Raw genomic sequence first — 26,128 nt, forward strand, 5'->3', positions numbered from 1 at the left:
TCTTCTTCCATATTCTAGCTCAGTCAAAATGTAGGCAATTGAATTCTTGAAGAATGGATGAATGATTTCATATAATTTAATATCAAAAAATTCTTTTATTTGGGCCACACCTGGCAGTGCCCAGGACTAACTCCTAATTCTGTGCTTAGGGATCAAACCTAGCAGGACTCAGGGGACCATAAAAGGTGCTGGGATTAAATTTGGGTCAACCAGGTGCAAAGCATGCACCCTATAGTACACTACACTACACTACACTATACTACATGCTATGTTATACTATCGTTCTGGTCCTTCACCTCTTTTAATATTATAGATTCTGTGAAAATAACAGCTATAGTCTTATCCATTCCATGTTTAATGTTTAGGACTAGAATACTAGGTGAACAGTAAATAAATTGAATGAGTGAATCAATGAAAAGAAAATACAGGGGCCAGAGAGATATCATGGAAGTAGGGCATTTGCCTTGCATGCAGAAGGACGGTGGTTTGAATCCTGGCATTCCATATGGTCCCCTGAGCCTGCCAAGGGAAATTTCTGAGCATAGAGCCAGAAGTAATCCCTGAGCACTGCCGGGTATGACCCAAAAACCAAATCAAACCAAACAAAATAAAATACACTGTGATGCATCCTTGTAAATTATGTTTATTGAGAATATCCATATTAATATTTACATTTTAAAATATAATGAAAATTGTAATAGGAAGAAAACTACTTAGAATGTCTTTATACAGGGCCAGGCAGGGGCGCTAGAGGTAAGGTGCCTGCCTTGCCTGCGCTAGCCTTGGACAGACTGCGGTTCAATCCCCCGGCGTCCCATATGGTCCCCCAAGCCAGAGCGATTTCTGAGGGCATAGCCAGAAGTAACCCCTGAGCGTCACTGGATATGGTCCAAAACCAAAAAAAAAAAAAAAAAAAAAAATGTCTTTATACTTGCAACTTGTTTTTAACAGTTCAAGGGCAGTGTAAGAAATAATTTAAAGTGTTTTTCAAAGTTAAACTTTAATTATTTTATCATGTTATCTTTTTTTTTTTTTGTCCCACCAGAGTGGGAAAAAACTCTGAATTGCCCTCCTACCCTTATCTGTTCTCCACCCATTGCAGTGGTCCTACTCTTCCTTTTTTTTTTCTCTTTTTTTTTTTAATTTAAACAACTTTATTACATACATTATTGTGTTTGGGTTTCAGTCATGTAAAGAACACCACCCATCACCAGTGCAACGTTCCCATCACCAATGTCCCAAATCTCCCTCCTCCCTACCCGACCCCCGCCTGTACTCTAGACAGGCTTTCCATTTTCCTCATACATTCTCATTATTAGGATAGTTCAAAATGTAGTTATTTCTCCAACTAAACTATCACTCTTTGTGGTGAGCTTCCTGAGGTGAGCTGGAACTTTCAGCTCTTTTCTCTTTTATTAATTTATTATTCTCTTTTATTATTGCAAGAATGTCTTTCATTTTTCTTAAAATCCATAGATGAGTGAGACCATTCTACATCTTTCTCTCTCTCTCTGACTTATTTCACTCAGCATAATAGATTCCATGTACATCCATGTATAGGAAAATTTCATGACTTCATCTCTCCTGACAGCTGCATAATATTCCATTGTGTATATGTACCACAGTTTCTTTAGCCATTCATCTGTTGAAGGGCATCTTGATTGTTTCCAGAGTCTTGCTATGGTAAATAGTGCTGTAATGAATATAGGTGTTTTTGTATTGTATTTTTGTGTTCCTAGGGTATATTCCTAGGAGTGGTATAGCTGGATCATATGGGAGCTCGATTTCCAGTTTTTGGAGGAATCTCCATATCGCTTTCCATAAAGGTTGAACTAGATGGCATTCCCACCAGCAGTGGATAAGAGTTCCTTTCTCTCCACATCCCCGCCAACACTGTTTATTCTCATTCTTTGTGATGGTGCCATTCTCTGTGGTGTGAGGTGGTACCTCATAGTTTATCATGTTATCTTGCTTATTAATCTCAATGCCCAAGTTGTTTGAGGGCAAAGTGTGGAACCACTTGCATTTTTGCACTAAGTTATTAATTTTAAGGGTTTATTGTTATTATTTTTAATTTCATTTATTTTTGTTTTTTGGGTCCCACCCAGTGGTGCTCAGGGATTACTCCTGGTTCTGTGCTCAGAAATTGCTCCTGGGGGAACCATATGGGATGCTAGGGATCTAACCCAGGTCCATCCTGGGCAGCTGTGATCAAGGCAAATGCCCTACCGCTGTGCTATCGCTCTGGCCCCTAATTTTAAGGGTTTTGATTGAAACATAATGTTGGGTCCATACAGATAATAGAATTTGTTTTATTTATTTATACCTGTAGCACGAAAATTTATGAATTAAAGAATATTTTAATAATATAATATATATAGATATATAGATATATATAATAGAAAATTATGGGGCTGGAGTGATAGCACAAGCGGGTATGGCATTTGCCTTGCATGCAGCCTACCCAGTTTCAATCTCTGGCATCCCATTTGGTCTCTAGAGCCTGCCAGAGCAATTTCTGAGCAGAGAGCCAAGAATAACTCCTGAGTACAGCTGGGTGTGGCCCAAGAACAACAACACAAAGATGATTTGTTTTTGGGCTCAGAAATTATGTCTTAAGTAAAGTAAGCCTGATTGATCAGAAACATAAGAACTAATACAAGGGTACATAACTAAATTTTTTAAAGTAACAGACTGTTAATATTTGTATAGAATATATGCACACAAATATTTAGGAGATTAAAAAAGGAAAGAGTTTTTTTTTTATTAACACTAGTATGTACTGTTACAGTACAAAGTCTCTATAAGCCTTAAGTTCTTATATTATGAACCTAATTGTATCACAGTTTTATAAAAACATGGCTATATAACAAAATACTTAAGATTTCACTTTTTTTCCATAATATCTGTTCAGCTAGCTCTATCTGATCGTAATATCTTTTACTGTTTATTTAGCTTTGGTCTCTTTATGACTTTAAAGGTTTGTTTTCATCCTATCTTTTTCTTGAGGCATCCACAAGGACAAAGATAAAGTTCCCAGCTTCTCAGTTGTCCTTGAGACTTTGAGGCGTACCTTGACAGATTACCAGAACAAGCTGGAAGATGCATCTAATGAGGTAACACTTGCACTGTTTGGCACCACACATATAGCCTTCGGCCTGCATCAGTACATATCCCTTGTTTATTACAGAGGTCAAAGATTGGAGATATTAAATTGACAGCTTCACAGATACAAAAAATAATAAATCGTTACTCTTCTCTAAATAGGGTCGATGTTGTCTCATTTTTATTTTAATAATTTTTTAGTAACAATATCTTTTCAAGTTCTAAAAACTCATGCTTGGTCTTCATAATTTACCTATTTTAATGTCATAAAAAGCCATTTAAGACTTTTAGTTAGTATATTCTATACTTAAAGTTTTTAAAATGAAATTTGGAATTGACAGTGGACATTTAGGCTATGTCAATATTTTTTGGTACAGGTTTCTATAAATTGTGGAAGTCTTAATTAAAAAGAGAGCTCTCTTTTTTTTCTGAGTAATAGTCGTAGAAGTTTTTAGAAACAGATATCTGTTTGATGTTTCCTAGAAATTTTAGCTTGCTGATTGAAAGCTGTTTCTGTTTATTATCTTACTTATTTAGTGTGTGCTTGATAATTTTATTCAGTATAGACTATTTTATAACTTTGTATTTTTTTGGGGGGGGGGAACTTTGTGCTTTTAAAAAAGGGAAGAATTTAAAAAAAAAAAAGGGCCCGGAGAGATAGCACAGTGGTGTTTGCCTTGCAAGCAGCTGATCCAGGACCTAAGGTGGTTGGTTCGAATCCTGGTGTCCCATATAGTCCCCCGTGCCTGCCAGGAGCTATTTCTGAGCAGACAGCCAGGAGTAACCCCTGAGTACCGCCGGGTGTGGCCAAAAAACAAAAAAACAAAAAAAAAAAATGGGAAGAATTGTTATATCTTGTCAAATTAGAAAGAAAAAAAAAGTGAAATAATATTTTAATACAATTAGGAAAACAATAAGCAGATTGTACCAAAGACAAATCACTTAACATGGAAGAATATAGTGTTGAATTATTATATATTTCTTTAATATAAAGATAACAAAGTATTATGTTTAACATTTCAGGAAAGGTTTATTTTACTTCAGTATAATGTGAACAAAGAAAAAAGTGTCTTCATACTCTGTGCACTGTTCAAAAGACAAGATAGAAATTGATAATAGAAATAATCATTAATTTTCTATAAAGAACAAATATTGCTAAGTATTTCCTAGGGAGGCAAGATGACCTGTATCATAAGTAGTTTATGAAACTCTTCTGAGGCCTAGGTCTGGAAGCTGCAGGGTAACTAGGAACATATTACCCACAGCGAATTGTTATTTGGGAGGATGAATGTCACATGATCCTCAGCACAGTTGAGAAGTCGACTCAGCAGGCTTTGGCTTAGTAATGTGCTTTGTTGTGAACCAGTGCCAGAGACAGCAGTGGGGAGACCAAGGGGGTGACTGCAAAGAAAGCAAAAAGAGCAGTCTGACAGAAAGAAGAATGAACTGTCAAAGAAAATAAATCACAAGTGGAGCAGGACCAACTGATGACCTGCCACAAGCCCTCCCAGTAGAACTGCATGTGACCGACCCTGAAGTTGTCATATGGAGCGAGAGGCCAGTGAATACCCTCATGATGTATAGAAACAACAGTCTTCTGTTCCGTCCTTTTTACTTTTCTTATAGATGCCATTGCTTTTGGCATTTTGGTCCAGTAGGATTTTAAGAATAGAGATATTTATTTACACAAAGAATGAAATAAATCCTTTATCCAGACAACTAGTAAAATATAGTAACATCACTGGCATTTTAAGCTTGAATGTTTTTTCTTCTAGGCTATGTGAGATTGTGACAGAAATTATAGAATCCAAAGACATAGTTCTTAAGACTTAATTACTATTGAAAAATTTGTCTCATGTAATTGCATACAAACATTTAGAGATTAGTTACAGAGTTTAACCATCCTTGGAAAATATAAATAAGTTATATTTTTTTTCATCAGCTAAACAACATGAATGATGCCAAGGAAAACACATTCAATGAACTCAATTCTGCCAAACAGAAGATAGATTCTCACACTAAAAATATAAAGGTACTGTGAATTAGAATAACTTTCCTCTTTTATATGAAGAGACAAATATAATTATTTGGGGGAATATTTTACAGTAGAGATATCTGAAAATCTTCTTGCTATTTCCTATTAAAAAGATTTAGATATAACTGTAATTTTCTATTGTTATTGTTAAAATAATGTTTTTAATTTAAAAAGACTAGAAATTATATTGAAGACAGGAAAAAGCCACTTCCTAGATTAACTATAATTTAAAAAGTTTGATATTATTCAGTATACATCCCAGATATATGGTAAGTATTTTATATCAGCACATAAGTATTGTAGTATGTTTTTATCATTTCATGGTGGAGCTATTGTTTTTAATGTACCCTGTTCAGTAAAGTCTGAGATTATGTCTGGCAAACATCTAGAACAACAGTTTATTTTTTTTTTTTTTTTTTTTGGTTTTTGGGCCACACCCGGTGACGCTCAGGGGTTACTCCTGGCTATGCGCTCAGAAGTCGCTCCTGGCTTGGGGGACCATATGGGACGCCGGGGGATCGAACCGCGGTCCGTCTCGTAGGCTAGCGCAGGTAAGGCAGGCACCTTACCTCGAGCGCCACAGCCCGGCCCCAGTTTATTTTATTTTTATTTTTATTTTTCTTGGACTTTGGATCACACCTGGTGACGCTCAGGGGTTACTCCTGACTATGCGTTCAGAAATCGCTCCTGGCTTGGGGACCATATGGGATGCCAGAGATCAAACTGCGTTCCATCCTGGGTTAGCGACGTGCAAGGCAAACACCCTACCTCTGCGCCATCACTTTGACCCCTATTTTATATTTTTGTACTGATTTTATATATCACATTTTTGCAAATTATACTGAAGTAACTTTCAAAGGTGTTTAATATTATTGGATTTTATTTTTCACATGTGTTGGTTCATGGGCCAACTGTCACGAACAGCCTGTAATAGAATTTATTAAGCTTAAGAAATAAATGGTTTAGTTCAATTTTATTTCATATATTTGGGATCTATATCAGTATTTGAAATGAAAATTGAGAAGTACATGTTTTTACATTAAGCATGAGAGATGTATTTATTTATTTGGCTTTTGAGTCACATCCGGCAGCACTCAGGGGTTACTCCTGGCTCTATGCTCAGGATAAATCGCTCCTGGCAGGTTTTGGCGGACCATATGGGATGACGGGATTTGAACCACTGTCCCTCTGCATGCAAAGCAAATGCCTTACCTCCATGTTATCTTTCTGGCCCCCAAGAGATTTATTTTTTAAATGTTATTAAAAACTTTTGAGCTACCACATTATTTTTAATAATGACTTGCAAAGAAAATGTCAATATACTTATTTGAAATCAGCTATCATATAAATAGTGTTTTATGTTTAAATGTTAAAAAATAAAGTTATTCTTCTAATTCTTGAGCCATGGTATAGTTAGAAAATATATTTAATACAAAATGATATTCTTTTTTGTTAGAGCTTGAAGTTCTTCATTATTTATTTTAATATGTAGGAGATACACATATAAGATACACAATTTTACACTTATTAACTGGACTTCATGTATTTCTTTGGTATTTGACAGGACCTTCAGGATAAATTGAATGATGTCAATAAAGAGCTTAGTCATTTGCGCACTAAATGTGCTGACAGAGAGGCGCTAATAAGTACTTTGAAACTGGAGCTGCAAAATGTGCTACACTGTTGGGAGAAAGAAAAGGCAAGAGCAACTCAAGCTGAATGTGAACTAAAGAAGCTTTCCCAGGCTTTCCATAAGGATGGCGAGGTATTACCTGAGAAAGGTTGACTGGCAGAAAGGGCCTTTCACAAATCTCTATACTATTCTTCCACTATTCTATATTCAATAATCAGGTGGCCATTTTAACTTATTTACTTCAAAAAATTGTTCTGAGGGACCGGAGAGATAACATGGAGGTAAGGTGTTTGCCTTTCATGCAGAAGGACGGTGGTTTGAATCCCGGCATCTCATATGGTCTCCTGTGCCTGCCAGGGGCAATTTCTGAACATAGGGCAGGAGTAACCCCTGAGCGGTGCCGGATGTGACCCAAAAACCAAAAAAAGAAAAATTGTTCTGAGCTTACTATTTTAAAATAATCATGCTAACGAGAGTGTCAAGAATTCCACTACTCTTGTAGTATTTTCTGTTGTGAGAAAAGTAATGTAATTTAACCTTTCTATCTCTTGTACACTGATTTTCTGTTTAGAATGTTGTTTCCAATACTCCTTTTAGAATTAACCTGTTTGCCAATGACATTATTTTTATTTCAATAATTTATAGTAGCATGGTAGAAATTTTTGTTTTGTAATTTTGAACTGGACTTGTTTTTACAAATTGAATATGAGCAAGCCACAAAGTTTGATCTTTCCACATTAGTGGAAATATCAGCAATAATGATATTTTTTATGTTGTTATTTTTGGGCCACACTTGGCAGTGCTCAGTTTACTCTTGCCTCTGCACCAAGGGGATCACTTCTGGTAGTGCTCAGTGGACCATATGGCATGCTAGGCATTGTAACAAACCCAGGTAGGACATGTGTAAGGCAAATGCCCTACTTGCTGTACTATTGCTCTGATCCTGATATCTATTTCAATAGCTTCTTACTCTTTATTATCATTTATTAAAATGTAGAAAATGGGAGAGTATACTTGAGTATCTACTTTGTATATTAGAGACTTGGGTTCTATCCCTGGACTCCATATGGTTCTTCAAGCACTTGTATGAAGGTCCCCCTGATCATAGAGCTGAGAGTAATCCTTTGTACCATTGTGTATGCCCCCAAGGCAAAAGTAACTAACTAACTAAATAATAATAAAAGAAAATAAAAACTGTAAGTATCATCAAAACTTTATTGTTATGCTCTAGACTAGAGAATTGCCAATTCATTTTATTGATGACTTTAAAGTATCTCACACAAATCCTTATATTCTATATGAACCTATATACATGGATTTGTTATCTTACATTTTATTAGGAGCTAGATAGTAGACTCGCTAGTGTGTAACTGGTTTATGTGAATGGTCCTGCATATTGAGCTCATTACTCCAAAAGATATGAACATGAATGCCAAAAGAGTAAAGAGAAAACATTCCCCCCCCCCCTTCTTACAGTCTGGGATTTAAATTGTGTCCACATGAAGGGGCTGGGATTGTTCTACACATCAGAGAATGATTAAAATAAAGGAAACTAGAATCTTGACCATATCATAAGGTCAGCATGTCTATAGAATTGTGGTTGGGTTCAGCATCTGTGAATTGATTTTGGATCCTGAGATTCTTTGTTCATGCCAAATGTATTATTGTTGTGCATGGTTCATCATGACCCAAGAAAAATAACAAAGAGAGAAGCAGTGAATTATCACTGAGTTTGAACTTGATCAGTTAGTAACATGTAGAAGGGGAAGATTTTAGTATCTGAATGGTATATTTGATTAATTTTAATATATATTTAAAAATATCATCCTGATAAAATACAAATGATCTCCTTAAAAGCTTAAAAGAGAAAAAGGGCATAGCATATTTATGAAGGCTCTTCTCTAATTCTTACTCAGATATGTGGTTTTTATACGTTTAAAATATTTTTCTTATAAATTGTTACATTTAGGAAAAATAAGATGGCAAATAGGGTGAATTGCAGATAGATTTTGATATATTATACATGTACTTATATAAATTTCCCCAGAAATTTCTTTAAAATGCTTATTAGTTTGACATTGGTTTACATTACTGTATAATTTCTGGAGTATATTTTCACACCTCTGTTGTATATAAGCCTTTAGTAATACTATTCTAAACATACCCAATCTCAATCTATTATTTCTAATTATAGACCCTTTCTATATACTATATTCAGTTTTTCTTGCCTAGAAGATTGGACTTTTTCTCTTTTTCTCTTATTCTCCTTTAAAAAGTTTTCTTTTTCTGATGATCTATTACCAAAATCTTGAGGGAACTTATTATATCTACATAAAATACTCATTTGAAGCTTCACAGTTACCTTGTGTTCTGTTCTTTGCAATTTCATAGATGAATTACCATATAAAAAGAGCCTTTTGGCATTTTAGTAAGCAAATTTTCCTTGGGTGTGCAATATAGAATAAGCTTTTTACGGAATTTTCAGGTAGTGTTTTTAGATTATTAAACAGTGATAGCTTGGTTATTATAGTGGCAATCATTTAAAAGCATTTTGTTCATACATTAATTGAACAGATTTGAAATTATGTCTTGGGTGGCTGTGGCCATTTTTCTTTTGCAGGTGACTTTATAATATTTGAACACTTAGAAATGTCCAATTTGCCAACTTACTGTGGGGAAAGCAAATGAACCATCTTCCATATCTTTCGTAACACTGTCTGCTTTGCCTAAGGGGCTTAGAATAGATTTCCTATATGTGGTAAATAAAGGATAATCTCTAGAGAAAGAAGAAAGCATAGTAATTGTGTATATGAGAAGTATATATAAATGTATAGTGTTTTTTTTACAGTTGAATAACACACATCTTTATATTCATTTTAAGACCTAAATAATATCTACATTGGTTAAGTATTAATATGAAATTATAAATTCACTATACTGGTTTCCAAGTAGATCTTAGAAACAGTTGTGATAATATCTGATGTTAGAACTGACGAAGGTGAGGACTGAAAAAACAATTTATCCTAAATAGCACAATTGGATCCAGAACTTTCACTTTCTGGTTTCTAGATATTAGATTCTGGCTTTGAAGAATACCAGTTGCAAACTATTCTGTTTCTCTCTGATGCTTAGTTTTGCATGTTAAAAAATTCACTAAAGTAGCAATATTTTGAGATTTGAATATTTTAACTCATTTCTATGTTTTTGAAATAAATTCTTTACCATATGATGTGTTTTTCTTTCTAAAGTGTTTATATACTAGAATTAACACTTTTTTTTTTTCTCACAGGAGAAGCTAACTTTCCTTCATACCTTGTATCAGCACTTGATAGCAGGTTGTGTGCTCATGAAACAACCAGAAGGCATGCTGGATAAATTCTCTTGGTCTGAGCTTTGTTCAGTCTTGCAGGAGAATGTTGATGCCCTGATTGCAGACCTCAACAGGGCTAATGAGAAGGTAACTGTCCTCAGGCACTAGATACCTCTATTAAATTCAGTGACATTTGTCCACATCAGAGTATCATTAAGAGGGACTGACATTCATCTTATTTCAAAAAGAATTTGGATGTTAATAATTCAATACCATTAATTATGGCTTGTCTACAACTCAGTTTGATGCCATTGCTGTGGGCATGTAAATGTGACTGAAGTCTGTATGAAGTCTCTGAGCTCCACTTTCTGTGCAGGACATGCTAATACTACTAGCCAGTATTAGCCACAGGGACCTAATTAAAAGAAAATAAATTAATCTTACTGATGAAGCAATTCAAAGAACTTAGTCATTTACATTAATAAACCAACTCTTTATGTTTTCATAAAACAGAAACAAGATACAGTTATTCTAAAACATGATCTTAAAATTCTTAGGAAATAAAAAAATTCTTAGGAAATAATGAGGTGTTACTTTAAGAGAATTAAAAAACTAAGTTATGCTAATAACTTATTTTTGAACAATATAAACTGCATGTTACAAGATTTTTTCAGTATTTTAGGATATTAGAAGTATGTATTATAAAAATAGCTTTTATAAACACTTTATCATTCATAAGTCTAGAAGATAAGCCTTTCTAAAAACTTTAAATATTTTTGGTTATAGAAAATGAATATAGATAGTGTAGCAGGCCAACAAATACCATTATTAAAAATGTTTAAAATTAAAAACATTTTTATATAGATACCAAGAAATTACAAAGTTACTATTGATTGGGTTTCAGACATACAATATTTCAACATCAATCTCTTCACCATTGTCTCTCTCCTCTGCCAATCCCCTCCAAGCCTCATTTGCCTCCCATCAATCTTCTACAAGAGGTACTTTAAAAAACATTATATACATTTTTGCACTGTAATTTAAAGTACTCTTGCTGATAGGGTTTTATACATAAAAATTTTGATTTTTGAGGCTGGAGAAAGAGTAAAGGGATTAAGGTACTTGTCTTAGAAGGTACTGACCCGACTTTAGATCTCAGGCATGATATATAGTCCACCAGATGCTGTTGATAGTGATCCCTGAGCACTGAATGAGGAGTAGCCCCTGAGCATTTCCCAGTATGCCCAAAAATCTCAAATAGATACATATGTAAATAAATATGTTTATTGGTTTTTATAAATATCTTTGGTTTTTTAACTGGTCAGACCTTTGTTTATATTGTCTTGTTTCCAAGTTTTATTCACAGACACATGTTGTATTAGGTAATTAGATGAGTGCTTGGGAGGAGGTAGAGAAAGAGAAAAGGATAGATAGCATGGGGAAGTTACTGTAAGAAGCAAATTAGACCATCTCATATGTTTAATGAAAAGCAGAGGACCTTGAAACAAACAAGAGAACCTTAAAGCTCTGAGCCAGATAGCCTTGTGGTTACCCAGTTCTTAACAAATAAACAGAAGGAATAAGAGATGGGAAAACTATAAAGGGACACTTAGAGATAAATACCATTTGGGATGTCAAACAACAGAAAAGACCCTGATATAGTCAGAGGAGAGAAGAGGTGTGTGGTGGAGAAATGCCACCTGAACTCTCAAGCTAATAAGATCCTGGTGCAGTCAGTAGTACATTTGAAGTAAGATGAAATAAAAGACAGCCCTCAAACTTTCTCAGGACATCTATTTTTCTTTGTATGCTGTACCTTCTGGGTGTATATTCACTTGCAGTATAGAGCCTCTCTTTTTACTTTCTATAAGTGTCTCCTGATTAAATTCTTTCCTTTGGGAAGGCAAAGAACTAAGTACCATCATGACCTTGGCCTTAGACCATTTTTCTGATATCAATTTGTTCTTAAGGCTGAAGAGGGTAAAAACCATTACCACCGTGTTTATTTATTTGTTGGTGGTTTTTGGACCACACTCAGTTTTGCTCAGGGGTTTACTACTTCCTCTGTGCTCAGGTAATCACTCCTAGTGGGCTCTGGAGACCATAAGGGATGCCTGGGATCAAACTCTGGTTGGCCATGTGCAAGGTAAACATCCTATCTGCTGTGCTATTGTTCTGGTCCTTGCTTTGTCTTAAAATATATTGGAAGAGTGAAACAAATGTTGGGCCTATTTTAATGTGAACTATCTTATTATTAATACTTTATCTTGGCCCTTATTGGCAGCCAATTACAATGATATGCATATAATGGGTTTAAAAATTACTGAAAATTAAAACAATGGTCTATGTATTTTAATCTTTTGAGATGGCATCATGTTTAAATAGTTTTTGATCATTTTAAAACATCATTAATTGTCATACATTTTGGAGATGAGAATTTTCTGTGTTTTGTATATAAAGTAGAAAATGGTAAGAATATTCTGCTTCACTAAAATTTTTAGGTTGGAATATTCTTTTTCACTATATGTACAGAGTTATATCTCATTCAAGGTTTTCATCAAGATATATAAATAAATTGCTTGAGTTTTGGGAGTAAGAATAATCTTCATTTTCTCTGAAAATTTACAGAGTAATAACGGTTGTAGAAGAATAACATATTTATTATTAGCATAATATAACAAAGTATTAAATATGATAATTTCACCAAATTTCTGTTTTACATTTTTGTGGTGGGGCAGGACCATGCACAGTGCCAACTTGGTCCACATGTGCCAATTGGTCCACATGGGCTATGCAGTGCTAGGGTTTTTTTTGTTGTTTTGTTTTTGTTTTTGTTTTTGGGCCACACCCGGCGGTGCTCAGGGGTTACTCCTGGCTGTCTGCTCAGAAATAGCTCCTGGTAGGCACAGGGGACCATATGGGACACCGGGATTCGAACCAACCACCTTTGGTCCTGGATCGGCTGCTTGCAAGGCAAATGCTGCTGTGCTATCTCTCTGGGCCCACAGTGCTAGGGATTTAACCTAGGGTCCCATACAGACAAGACTTGTGTTTTGTCATTTAATCATATATCTGACCCTGTTTTTTTTTTGGGGGGGGGAACCATACTCAGTGATGCTCAAGGCTTTGGTGCTTGGGGAACCATAAGGGATGTTGGGAATTGAACCTGGGTTGACCACATGCAAGACAAACACCTTACCCACTGTACTATCTTTACTCTTGTTTTTTTTTTTTTAAGAGATTTACTATTTTATTTCAACAGATTTGGTTTCCATTTTTGTAGTTACATAATACATACATATATGCTACAATGATATGTGCTTATTTAAAATACATACATTTTGAAATTCCCAATGTTCATCCCTTTCAGTAAAAAAAAAAAAAAACCAGCAGGCCTAAGATATTTTTTATTTGTGGAATGAAGCAGAGGTGACTTAGTGCCACACCTGGCAGTGATCTCATATATGGGGAGCATATATGGCTGAGCATTTGAACTAGATTTACTATTGCTACAGCCAATGCAAGACCAAAGCCTTTCCTCCAGTTTTTTTCCTCCAGTACTGCATCAGATCTTTAAAATAGCAATAATTGCTAGCTCCCAGGTACAATTTCAATACCTTTGTATTTATGTCTTACAACAAGCCTAATAATAATTAGGCTGTCCTCATCTTTTTTTTTTTTTTTTTTTTTTACTGCCAGTGACTTTATTTGTAACATACAGTTCTTCCTCTGATCAGCAAGTGGTCCAAATGACACTTCTCACCTCCAGAAACTTTACACAAGAATTTTCCCAAACATCAGATATAAACTTTTTTTGCCAATTTGATTAACACACAAAAAAATCTAATCTATGTATCCAAATGTATAGGCATGCAAGTAATAAAATATTAGTTTTTTTTTTTATATATATTTTTGATCATAGTGGCTTACATATTGTTGACAATGATATTTTAGGTACATATTTACATAAAATCAGGGGGAATTCCCATCACCAAATTGTCCTCCCTACACCTCCGTTTTTGTCCTACCACCCATATCCTCTTCCCTCACCCCCAGGGTAGCTAGGATGTGTGGTTTCCTCTGTATCTAGCCTACTGCACAGTAGTCTTGCACCTCTTTGGTCCTGGTGTCTCCCTTGTTTCCCCCTCTAATTGGGGGGGCAGGACTAGCTAGTTCAAGTTACGTGGTTTTGTTTAAAGGAGAGAAAAGTAATAAACTGGGGTAAAAGTCTAATACGCCGAAAATAAGTGGAATTCTTCCAGAGGTTTTCAACATCGGTTTGGGAAATGAAGGAGAGAAAAAAGGTGAAACATTCCACCAGTACAAAAAGAAGTGTCAAATATCCCGTGAGGGCTCCAACAATAAGTACAAGCACCAAAAACAAAACAAAACAAAACAAACAAAAAAAAACAAAAAAAAAATAAAAACCCACAAAAATAAACACAAAACAAGCAAACAAACAAACAAAAAAATGTCATGGTCTTGATATAGGAAACATGGCATAGCATACAAAGGAAGAACAGAAAGGAAGAGAAAGAATAAGTATAACTGGGGACAACTTCAATTATCACACCCAAACAGAGAAATTGACCAAAAATAGATGGGTAAATAAAAATAATAATAATAAATGAAAATAAAATAATATATATATATATAAAAAAATAATGATTTGTGCTTTTTTTTTTTCCCTCCTGCCCAGGCACAGTAAATATTGGGGTCATTCGAAAAGGAATTCACTTGGCCTAAGAGATATGGGGTTTCTCCGCCCTTGGAGTGTATTGTCATGGGATCAACTATAGACTCTGTTCAGGATCACTTACTCTCCTGGTGGTGCTTTTGTGGTGTTTGTAAGACCTCTGCTCTGTCCTGGGTGATACTATCAGGCCTCTGTGACTAGGGATCTCAGTATCTGCACAGATCCTGCGGTGGGAGTTATGATGAAGTCAGTCTTTGTGGTTCTAGAAGTTCTGTTCCATCATTGTCATTTTAATTCATCTTCTGTGGTTGGTGATCTTGGTCTTTGCACTGAAGCTAGGATGGCACCTAGGACAGTGTCTTTCTTTGTGCTTCCAGAAGCCCCATTCCATTACAATGGTCTCTGCCAGACCTTTGAATCTGGGGATCATGTTCATTGTGCAGATCGTAGTTGAAACCCTAGGTTAGGGCTTTTTTATTGGTCCCAAGCTGTATACAGTCTGGTCATGGTTCTAGCAGCAGTCATCTGTAACTCGAAATCTTGGCTTTTGGGCCTTCCAAAGGGTGACAAGTCTTCTGATTTTGTCTTGTCGTTAGCTAGAAAGGTTGGATAACCTTCACTTAGGTCAAGTTGTTCCCATTTTCTTCGTTGTCAGGATGTCATATTAGAGCTGGCATTTGTTGGTGGCCTCGCAGTATTGCGGCTGTCCCGGGTGGGATTTGTTTCCTGTAGCAGTTGTGAAGAACTGTGCCGTTCCTGTGTCTGGGATCCAGGGTTCAAGGCTGGATTGATGGTATCTAAACACCTGAGGTCTAAGTTAATTCCACATGACATATTTTCAAGGTAGGAGATATCCCTCTATTGTAAACAACTATGAGTTCCTATCTCTAATAGATAAGAGCTCTCTTTTTTTTTGATATATATATATATATATATATATATATATATATATATATATATATATATATATATATATATATATATGTAAGAATCTCCCTTTATTTTAGTGTGCCTTTGCAGGGGGAAATGGTGCTACCTTATATTGTTGGTGCATTTGGGGGTGGTCAAAAGGGGAAAACAGAAACAGGTTACATACCCAAAAAAAAAAGATGAAAAAAATAATAAATAAAAAAAATAGGTATCAAAAATGTATGTGCTTACATATGTATATGTAGGCCAGATTTTTTTTTAAATGAGGTAGCAAAGTATTTAAAGGGCCAAAGTGATGCATATGACTATCTTACATTTGGGGAAAAGCGGGTAAAGAGGTGGTGTGATACAGTTCTTATGCTTATGTTGGAAATACAGGTTTTCCCATTGTCTTTTTGGTTTTTCTTGTGGTGTGTGGGTCCCCAGGCATCTTTCCATCCCATCCCCAGATCTTCTTCAGAGTGGCAAAAGATTTGTGGCAGGGAGGTCCTGGAAGGGTTCTTGCATTGAGGATACTTTTAGCCCTAAGTCCGGTTTCAGGTAACAGTCCACGTTAGGGGGAGTTGGTGGGGAGGGCCTCGCAGCATGGATCCGCAGGGGAGTTGGCTGCCTTTTCATGCAGGAGACGAGATGTGGGTTTGACTGGGTGTCCTCTCGACTGGGTGCTGGGTAATGGTTCGTTGGGGTAGGAGGTCAATCTTGATGCCTAATAGATTAAGGACTGAGGGTGGAGAGTTTTAATATGGCGGGAGGTCTGTATGGGATTGAGGGGTGAAGGGATAGTTGGATTTCCAGAGGGGGAGAAGGGGAAGGTATATGGAAGGGGTAGGAAGGGAGAAAAGAGAAAATACTTTAGAAGGAAAGGGAGAAGATAAATGGTAAAAAGTAAAGAGAAGAGTAGAAAAGAGAAAAAGAAAAAATAAAGAAGAGAAGAAAAAAAAAGAAGATAGAAAATAAAAAAGAAAGTAGTGAGAAGAGAGGAGAGAATAGCAGGGGAATGCTAGTTTGCCTGAATTTGTTCACAGAATAGAGCGTGTAGTTTAAGTCTGTACGTCTCGGTTACTGCTTTGGTGGTCTGACTGGTCACGTGCTTCAGTTCCTAAAAGAAGGTGTAACCTAGAGATAAAATGTATGTTAAAGAGTTTTCTCGGGGCCATCTCATATTGCAAGCTAGGTATGGTATCTCATGTGGTATTCCGCGCTGCCATCTTAGTTTATCCGCCATTTGTATTCAAGGATGCCTGTGGATATAAAAGCTGAGAGGTTATTTTAAATATTATAAGATAAAGACAATAAAATGTAGTGTTATGGGATGATTCCATTGCAGACAGTGATTTTCCGTGGTGTTCTTTACCTGTGTTCCTGAATACTTTATCTAAATGATTGTTGTGGGCCTTTGTCGTGGAAGGTTGATTACATACCTATTCTCTCTACGGTGCAGTTTTTGGTGTTGCTGCTTTCTTTGTGGAATAATGTGTAGTCAAGAGTTTGCGTTGTTCCTTTTTCAAGTACTTTGGGGACTGCTCCTGAGTATATGTTGACTATTGCAGTGTTTAGAGTTTCTACCCTGTTAAACCGTGTTATTTGATTGTTGAGTATCAGTTGTGTATAAGATGTGTGTTCTGGGTGCTTCAGAATAGTGCTATCATTCTGTGTTTCTCTTTTGTCTTCTGACTTACTTTGTTTAATATAATATGATCTAGGTCCATCCATGTTGCTGCAAAGTCTGTGATTGTATCATTTCTGACTGCCGTGTAATATTCCATTGTGTATATATACCACATCTTAATGATCCATTCATCTGTTGTTGGACATCGAGGTTGGTTCCAAGACTTGGCTATTACACTGAGTGCTGCGATAAATAGTGGGGTGCACATATATTTTGGAATGAATGTCCTTCCCACTTGGGGGTATATACCTAGGAGAGCAATTGCTGGGTCAAATGGCAGCTCAATTCTGAGTTCTTTGAGTACTCTCCAGACTATTCTCCATAGGTGTTGGACAAGGGGGCATTCCCACCAGCAGTGTATGAGAGTTCCTTTCATACCGCATCCCCGCCAACAGAGATTGTTCCCATTATTTTTAATGTGAGCCATCCTCACTGGTGTCAGGTGGTATCTCATTGTTGTCTTGATTTGGATCTCTCTGATGATGAGTGAAGGTGAACATGTTTTCATGTGTTTGTTGGCCATCCTTTTGTCTTCCTCAGAGAAGTGTCTATTCATTTCATCTCCCCATTTTTTTATGGCTTTATTCGGTTTTGGGGGGCTCAGCTTTCTGAGTGCTTTGTATGTTCTAGATATCAGCCCTTTATCTGATATGTCGAGTGAAAAGATTTTTTCCCATTCTGTTAACTATCTTCTTGCATTAAGTAGGGTTTCTTTCGCCATGCAGAAGCTTTTTAGTTTGATGTAGTCCCATTTGTTTATGTTTGTTGCTAAAGTTCTTGCCAATGGTGCTCCATTCTCGAAGACCTTTTTGATATATAGGTCTTCGAGTGTTCTGCCTATTTTATTCTCAATAAACTTTATAGATTCGGGTCTGATTTCAAGGTCTTTTATCCATTTTGAGTTGACTTTTGTATAAGGGGTGAGGTATGGGTTGATCTTCACTTTTGTACATGTGGTTTTCCAGTTGTACCAACACCATTTGTTGAATAGACTTTCTTTGTTCCATTTCAGGTTCTTGCCTCTTTTATCGAATATTAGTTGGCTGTATATCTGGGGGTTTATGTCAGGGAATTCTGTTTCTGACCCACTGGTCTGAGGTCCTGTCTCTGTTCCAGTTACCATGCTGTTTTGATTACTATGGCTTTATAGTATAGTTTCAAGTTAGGTAAGGAGATGCCACCCAGCTTCTTGTTTTTCAGTATTTGTTTGGCTATCCTGGGTCTTTTGTGGTTCCAGATGAATTTTGTGATTGATTGTTCTATTTCTTTAAAGAATGGTGTCTGGATTTGGGATAGGGTTTGCATTAAAATCTATATTAGAAGTTTGGGGTAGGATAGGTCATTTTTGACTATGTTAATTCTACATATCCATGAGCATGGGATGTTCTTCCATTTCTTTAGATCTTCTTCAATTTCTTTCTGAAGGTGTTTTTGAAGTTTTCCTGGTATAGGTCTTTCACTTCCCTTGTAAGGTTGATTCCTAGGTACCTGATATTTTTTGATACTATTTTAAATGGAATTGTATTTTTAATCTCTCTCTCCTCGACTTCGTGATTTGTATATAGAAACGCTACTGTCCTTTTGTGTGTTGACTTTGTATCCAGCCACTTTGCTGTATTGGTTAATTGTTTCTAGGAGTTTTACTGTGGGGACTGTTTAGGGTTTTCAATGTAAATCATCATATCGTCTGCAAATAGAGATAGTTTTGTGTTTCCTCTTTCCCAATTTGGATTCCTTTGATTCCCTTCTCTTGTCGGATTGCTATTGCTAGGACTTCTAAGGGTTAATATTGAATAGGAGTGGAGAGAGTGGACAGCCTTGCCTAGTTCCTGACCTTAGTGGGAATGTTTTCTAGTTTCTCACCATTAAGTATAATGTTTGCTGTTGGCTTTTCATAGATAGCTGTAACTATCTTGAGGAAGGTTCCTTCTAAGCCTATTTTACTGAGTGTCTTAACATGAAAGGGTGCTGGATTTTGTCAAATGCCTTCTCTGCATCGATTGATACGATCATGTGGTTTTTATCTTTCTTGTTGTTTGATGTGATGTATAATGTTTTGATTGATTTGCGTATTTTGAACCAACCTTGCATTCCTGGTATAAATCCCACCTGGTCTGATGTATTAACTTTTTTATAAAGTGCTGGATTCGGTTTGCTAAGATTTGTTTGAGTATCTTTTGCATCTATGTTCATTAGTGAGATTGGTCTGTAGTTTTCTTTTCTTGGTGGATGTCTTTGCCATCTTTGGGAACGAGTGTGATATTTTGCCTCATAGAAGGAGTTAGGGAGGATTCCTGGTTTTTTCTATGGTTTGGAAGAGCCTATGGAGAAAGTGGTAGTAAGTCTCTTGGAAAGACTTGATAAGAATTCACCTGTAAATCCATCTGGACCTGGGCTTTTGTTCTTAGGGAGTTTTTTTAATTACATCTTCAATTTCTCTGAGGTGATTGGTCTGTTTAGGCTTTCTAGATCTTCCGTTTCCAGTCTTGGAAGAGGGTTTTTTTCCAAGAATCTGTCGATTTCTTCTGGGTTCTCTAGCCTGGGGGAGTATAGTTGTTTCATAATATGATCTCATGATATGTTGTATTTCTTGGGGTTCTGTTGTAATCTCTCCCCTTCATTAGTGATCCTATTGATTTGGGTGTTTTCCCTCTTTTTTTTGGTGAGTTTGCCAGCGGTTTGTCCTATCTTGTTTATTTTTTCAAAAAACCAACTTCTGGTCTCATTGATTTTTTGTATTGTTTTTCTTGGTTTTCGATGTTGTTTATTTCTGCTCTGGTTTTTATTATTTCTTGCCGGTCTGGTTGTGGTTGGATTTCTCTGTTGCTGTTGTTCCAATTCTTGAGGTGATCTTTTAAACTGTTGGTTTTGTTATTTTTCCTGCTTCTTGACATAGGCCTGTATTGCTATGAGTTTCCCCCCTAATTACTGCTTTTGCTGTGTCCCACAGATTTTGACATATTGTCTCTTCGTTGTCATTGTCTCAAGGAATCTTTTATTTCTTCCTTGAGTTGTTCTTTGATCCAGCTGTTGGTTGAGCAGCATGTTGTTTAATCTCCAGGTATTAGTTTTTCTCCATTGCTTCTTCTTGACGTCAATTTTGCGTTTCTGTTGCATAGTGATCTGAAAGGGTACTTCTAATGATCCTTACCTTTGTGGTCTTATATAGGTGGCTTTGTATCCTAAGACATGGGACTATTCTGGAGAAGGTTTCATGTGGACTTGAGAAGAATGTGTATTCTGCTTCTAGGGATGTAGGGCTCTATATCAGTTCTAATTAGCCCCAAATCTTCTAATTTTCATTTGAGCTCTTAATTCTTGCTATTTTTCTGTTGGTGGGATCTATCCAGTGGTGATAAGTGGAGGTAGTTGAGGTCCCCTACTACTATCACATTTCCCTTCATGTGTTTCTCCAGGTTTACGAGCAGTTGCCTCACATATGTTGCTGACTCTACATTAGGTGCATAGATATTGACCAGGGTTAGTGTTTCTTGATCTAATGTTCCCCTGATCAGTAAGTAGTGGCCCTCTTTGTCTCTGATCACTTTCTTGATGTTGAATGCAATTTGGTCTGATATAAGAATGGCTGTCCCTGCTCTTTTTTGTTTTCCATTGGCCTGAATAATTACTTTCCATCCTTTTATTCTAAGCCTGTGCTTATCCTGTAGTTGTAGGTGTGTTTCTTGTAGACAGCAGAAGTCTGGTTTATTTTTCCTAATCCAGTTCTCTACTATGTGTCTTTTAATTGGGGAGTTTAGTCCATTAACATTTAGGGAGATTATTGAGAGAGATGACTGTTGTGCAGTTGTGTTGTGTAGGGTGGTTTTTGTTACAATCGGGGGTTTGGATTGTGTAATTCATCTCTGAGCAGGTCATTTAGGATTGGTTTAGTTTGCACAAATAGTTCAAGCTCGTTCTTGTTTGAGAATGTTTTTAGTCTATCCTCCCATATGAATGATAATTTTGCTGGGTATTGGACCCTAGGTTGGAAGTTTCTTTCTTTCAGTCGTTTAAATATGTCATTCCACTGTCGTCTTGCTTGAATTATTTCGAATGGGAGATCTGGTTTGATTCTTATGTCCCTACCTTTGTACTTGAGATTTTTTTTCTCTCTTATTGCTTTAAGGAGTTCCTCTTTCTCTTTATTTTTTGCCATTTGGATTACTATATGTCTTGGAGTTGTTTTATTAGGGTCTATTTTATTAGGGACTCTTTTCACTTCCTGGATTGGCATTGAGGTTTCTTTCCAGAGGGAGGGGAAGTTCTCTGCTATTATCTCTCTGACTACCTGTTCTTCCCCTTTCCCTATTTCCTCCCCTTCTGGTATACCCACAATTCTTAGATTGTTTCTTTTGTCCTTGTTCATTAGATACTGGACTTTTCCTTCCAGTGCTTTGCCTTTTATTTCTTTGTTGGTTTCTTGATCATTTTTTGTTTGCAGTTTTCCTTCGAGTTCTTCAATGTGTCTCTCTAACTCTGTGTTTCTGCTTGTAAGGCTTGTTACTTTGTCTTTTAATTCCTTCATTTCTTTTTGTATGGACTCTCTCATGTTCTTTAACATTTCTTCTTCAATTTGGCTGATTCGTTCATCCATAGATTTCTTATACTCGGTAGCTAAGGTTTCTTTCATTTGTTTTATTAATTCTTGCATTTCCTTCCTCATTGCTGCTTTTAGGTCACCTTCCCATGGATCTGTGCGTTTTGGCGGACTTGGAAACTTGATAGGGTCTGTCTCTGTATTTTCAGATGTTAGGGTTCTCTTTGATTTCCCCATATTTCTTTGCGTCTATTGGTATGCTTTGGAATACACCCACGTGGAATGGTCCCAGGGGAATGCACTCTTTCTGGGCACTGGTGCGGGGGGGTCGTGGATGCGGGGATCCCTATGCCCCAGGTGGAGTGGCCTCTGGGCACTGCACTCACTTTAGGGAGAAGCACGCAGACTGTGGGGCACAGAGGTCTCTGAATGCCCACCTTTTTTTTTTTTCCCAATTTTATGGGTTCTTGATTATTTAAGAAATTTTGGTGTTAGGCCTGAACTGGCTATACCTATAAGTTGTGTTAGGCTATATTCGCGCGAACCTTGTTCGCGCGGTTCACGCGGGCTGCGTCTTTGGACGGGGTCTCCCTAGCTGGGGGGAGCTTCAGCAAGTCGCCGGGGGCGGGGCCAGGCTACTCGCGCAGGCAGCGTGTTTGGGCGGGGGTCTCCCTACCTGAGCAGCACGGAAGGAAGTCCCCTGGGGCAGAGCCAAACTGCTCGCGCGGGCTGCGTCTTTGGACGGGGTCTCCCTAGCTGGGGGGAACTTCAGCAAGTCGCCGGGGGCGGGGCCAGGCTACTCGCGCAGGCGGCGTGTTTGGGCGGGGGTCTCCCTACCTGAGCAGCACGGAAGGAAGTCCCCTGGGGCAGAGCCAAACTGCTCGCGCGGGCTGCGTCTTTGGACCCTTTACTCTTGTTTTTTAAAATTTAAGTTTATTTAAAATTTTATGCTCTTAAGGTACAAGAGATAGTGAAAAAATAGCATATGTTTAATGATACAAAAAATGAGTAATGTGAGCATATTACTTTGTCTGTTGCATTGCCTTATTTAGATAAGTCATCTGGAATATATCTGCAAAAATAAGTCTGATACCATGAAAGAACTTCAGCAGACCCAGGAGGATACCTTCAGTAAAGTAGCAGAGCAGATGAAAGCCCAAGAAAACTGCTGGCACAAACAGAAAAAGGAACTGGAATTTCAGTACTCTGAACTTCTCCGGGAGGTACAGAAGAGGGCACAGGTAGGCTGTTTCTACAAAGAACTTTAAAAAAATTTATGTTTACTCCTTTTTTTAAATAATTTTTATTGTGACCAAAGTGATTTAATTACATATCTTTCACAGTAATATTTTAGGTATATAGTGAGACAATGAATCAGGGTGATTCCCACCACCAGTGGTGCCCTCCCTCCACTTGTTCCCAGCATGCATCCCATATCCCCCTCTTTTGCTCTCGGGCTACTAATATCAGTGATCCCCCTCTGTGTATACGCTAGTTGTAGAATGGGTATCAATCTGTTGTCTGACTTTGGATTTGGCATTTAAGTCTGATTATTTTTTAATTTCTATTTAAATGGTGTATACGACTGTTTGGTCTTGTAAAAAAATGGATGTTTATTCTTTTCTTTTTTTTTTTTTTTTTTTTTTTTTTGGTTTTTTGGGCCACACCCGATTGACGCTCAGGGGTTACTCCTGGCTTATGTGCTCAGAAATCGCCCCTGGCTTGGGGGGACCATATGGGACGCCGGGGGGGATCGAACCGCGGTCCGTTCCTTGGCTAGCGCTTGTAAGGCAGACACCTTACCTCTAGCGCCACCTTCCGGCCCCGGATGTTTATTCTTAACTTTGAAATGTTGTCCATTCCAACTAATTATGAATCAGTTTAAAGTTTCTTGAGAACTATATGGAACATTTTACATATTATAAGATAAATCACATATATGCACAGATTGATAATTCTGTGTATATTAAGAATTGTCTTTCATTTACATTTGGAAGTAGAAGAGTTTCTGGCTAAAACATTCCACTATTTCTTGACAAATTATTATTTATGTTGGTTTTGGGATAATACTTGTCAATGCTCAGGGCTTAATCATTACTCTGTGCTCAGGGATCACTCCTGATTGTTCTTGAGGAACCACTGGTGTGCCAGAGATCTAACCTGGGTCATCTGTATATAAGGCAAGTGACTTACCACTGTACTAGCTCTCTGGCCCCAAATATTTATTTATCTTCAAGATAAAAGACTTAAGAAAATAAACTACTAATTCAAAAAAGATAGGAATATATATATTTTTTAGAAAAAAATTATAGCAGCCAACATCTAGAAACAAAATTGAATGACACTAATTGATAAATAATAATATAATTAATGGATAATAAATATATATGCACAGTTATTAATAAATATATACATATATAGATGGAATACACATATATAGTTAGATACTACTCTATCAGAAACCAAAAATTTTAATGAGAGATTAATGGATAAATAAGACATATATGTACACAATATATTAAAATATACAATATAGATGGAATACTACTCTATATATGCGTAGATGAAATTTTGCTTTGTTTAAGATATGGATAGAACTGAAGGGAGAGAGTCATAACTGTGTGAAATAAGTCAGAAGGAGAAAGAAAGATACTGAATGATCTCACTTATGTGGTCATATTAAAAAAAACTAAGGAATAGACGAATGTTTAGTGAAAACAAACTCTTCCATTCTGCACAACAGAATTGAGGTTACCAAATGGTAAGAGGAATCTAGGGCTGAAAGGGAACTAGGACGGGTGGTGGAAGAAAACTGGCACTTTGGTAGTGGTTATGGGATGGTAACATACTCTTACAGCATATAAACATTGCACAACTATTATAAACAACTAATATTGCTTAAAATAAATATACTGAACATTGTGATCAGAAGTAAAACAAAACTTAGAAAGTTTTGTCAGTTTATGTCTAGGTTTTTGCATTCTTTTATCTAGTAGTTCATTTCATTTGTGAGGTTTTATGCAGATCATTAGATTCATTATGTAGGATTGGAATTTGCTAAACCTCCTAAAATTGTAAATATAGAGTTACAGTTCTTGTGGTCCCCTCAAGCAAAATAATTGACTGTGGCATGTATTTATGTCTTCTATGTAGAATGAAATTGTAGAAACATAAGCTACGCATAGTTTACAGTAACCATATTTTTCTTACACAAATTATTGTCAATATAATTTTCCTATTTGGCTTCTCATCTCTGCCCAGTCAGGGGATGACATAATGATAATATATTTTTTTGTATTGAATTTAATAATAGGTCATGTACTCTCAGGAGATACGCTTAGGAATTAGAAGATTCTTCCCATGCCTTGTTTTAGTATTTATCCTCTTATTTGGTATATCTATCTATATATGCAAATATAATTTTATAAAGAAATGCATGTACTTTTTGGTTAATAAAAAGTTTTATATTGCTAAATTTTTATATTGCAAAATAATACAATTTTTGTTTCCCCATACATGAGAATTCATATAAACTTAGCCCTTTGTATACAAATTTGAGTGATTAAATACACTCTTAAAACATTGTTCTTGTATGTAGAGTGCCTATGATAGCTGCAATTTCTTACTGCTGAAATTAGACCTAAGCAACATTGAGTTGATTTTTCAATTTTGAGATAAAAACTTTTTATTTTGAATTAGTTTTGAATTTAATAAAAATTTTTAATTAGAATTTTTAATTGAGATTTAAAATTTGTTAATGTTGATGGTTGAATTTTAATCACACATAGTTCTAATACCCATTCCTTCACCAGTGTTTATTTTTCATATCAATACATTAATTTTTTAGAGATACCTTTGGCATATTGTGTATAATTGTCACTAGAAGTACAACCTGATATTCTAATTAAAGCAAACAACTTAATTAATTACATCACCCAATATGACAACAGAACAGTTTTACATTCTTTAGGTGCTCTTTCCCAGTTTCCTAGTCAGTTTTCTATTGTTGTTTATTGTTTTTTGCTTTTTGAGTCCACACTCCAGTAGTGCTGGGGGAATCCTATGTGGTGCTGGAAATCAAACTGGGATGACAGTTTACAAGGCAAGTGCTTTAATCCCTGTGTCTCTCTTGTCTTCTAGTAATCTTTCTTCTCTTTTCTTCTTTCTTTTCTTTCTTCTTTTTCTTTTTTGTCTTTTCCTTCCTCCCTTTCCT

At 36.4% G+C, this 26,128-nt stretch overlaps 1 protein-coding gene across 2 annotated transcripts in view; it reads left to right on the top strand.

Annotated features, from left to right (window-relative positions):
• CCDC171 (coiled-coil domain containing 171) overlaps positions 1 to 26,128 on the top strand; it is a 335,855-nt gene that overhangs the window by 107,944 nt on the left and 201,783 nt on the right. The window contains exons 11-15 of one of the 2 annotated variants that reach the window (XM_049769310.1): positions 3,010 to 3,116; positions 5,048 to 5,137; positions 6,705 to 6,905; positions 10,063 to 10,230; positions 22,968 to 23,156. In XM_049769310.1, coding sequence (XP_049625267.1) covers positions 3,010 to 3,116; positions 5,048 to 5,137; positions 6,705 to 6,905; positions 10,063 to 10,230; positions 22,968 to 23,156 — 755 coding nt within the window. The remainder of the gene's footprint in view (positions 1 to 3,009; positions 3,117 to 5,047; positions 5,138 to 6,704; positions 6,906 to 10,062; positions 10,231 to 22,967; positions 23,157 to 26,128) is intronic. The other variant, XM_049769319.1, reaches the window with a different exon arrangement.

The sequence above is a fragment of the Suncus etruscus genome, chromosome 1, assembly GCF_024139225.1.
Source record: "Suncus etruscus isolate mSunEtr1 chromosome 1, mSunEtr1.pri.cur, whole genome shotgun sequence".
Taxonomy (NCBI): Eukaryota; Metazoa; Chordata; class Mammalia; order Eulipotyphla; family Soricidae; genus Suncus; species Suncus etruscus.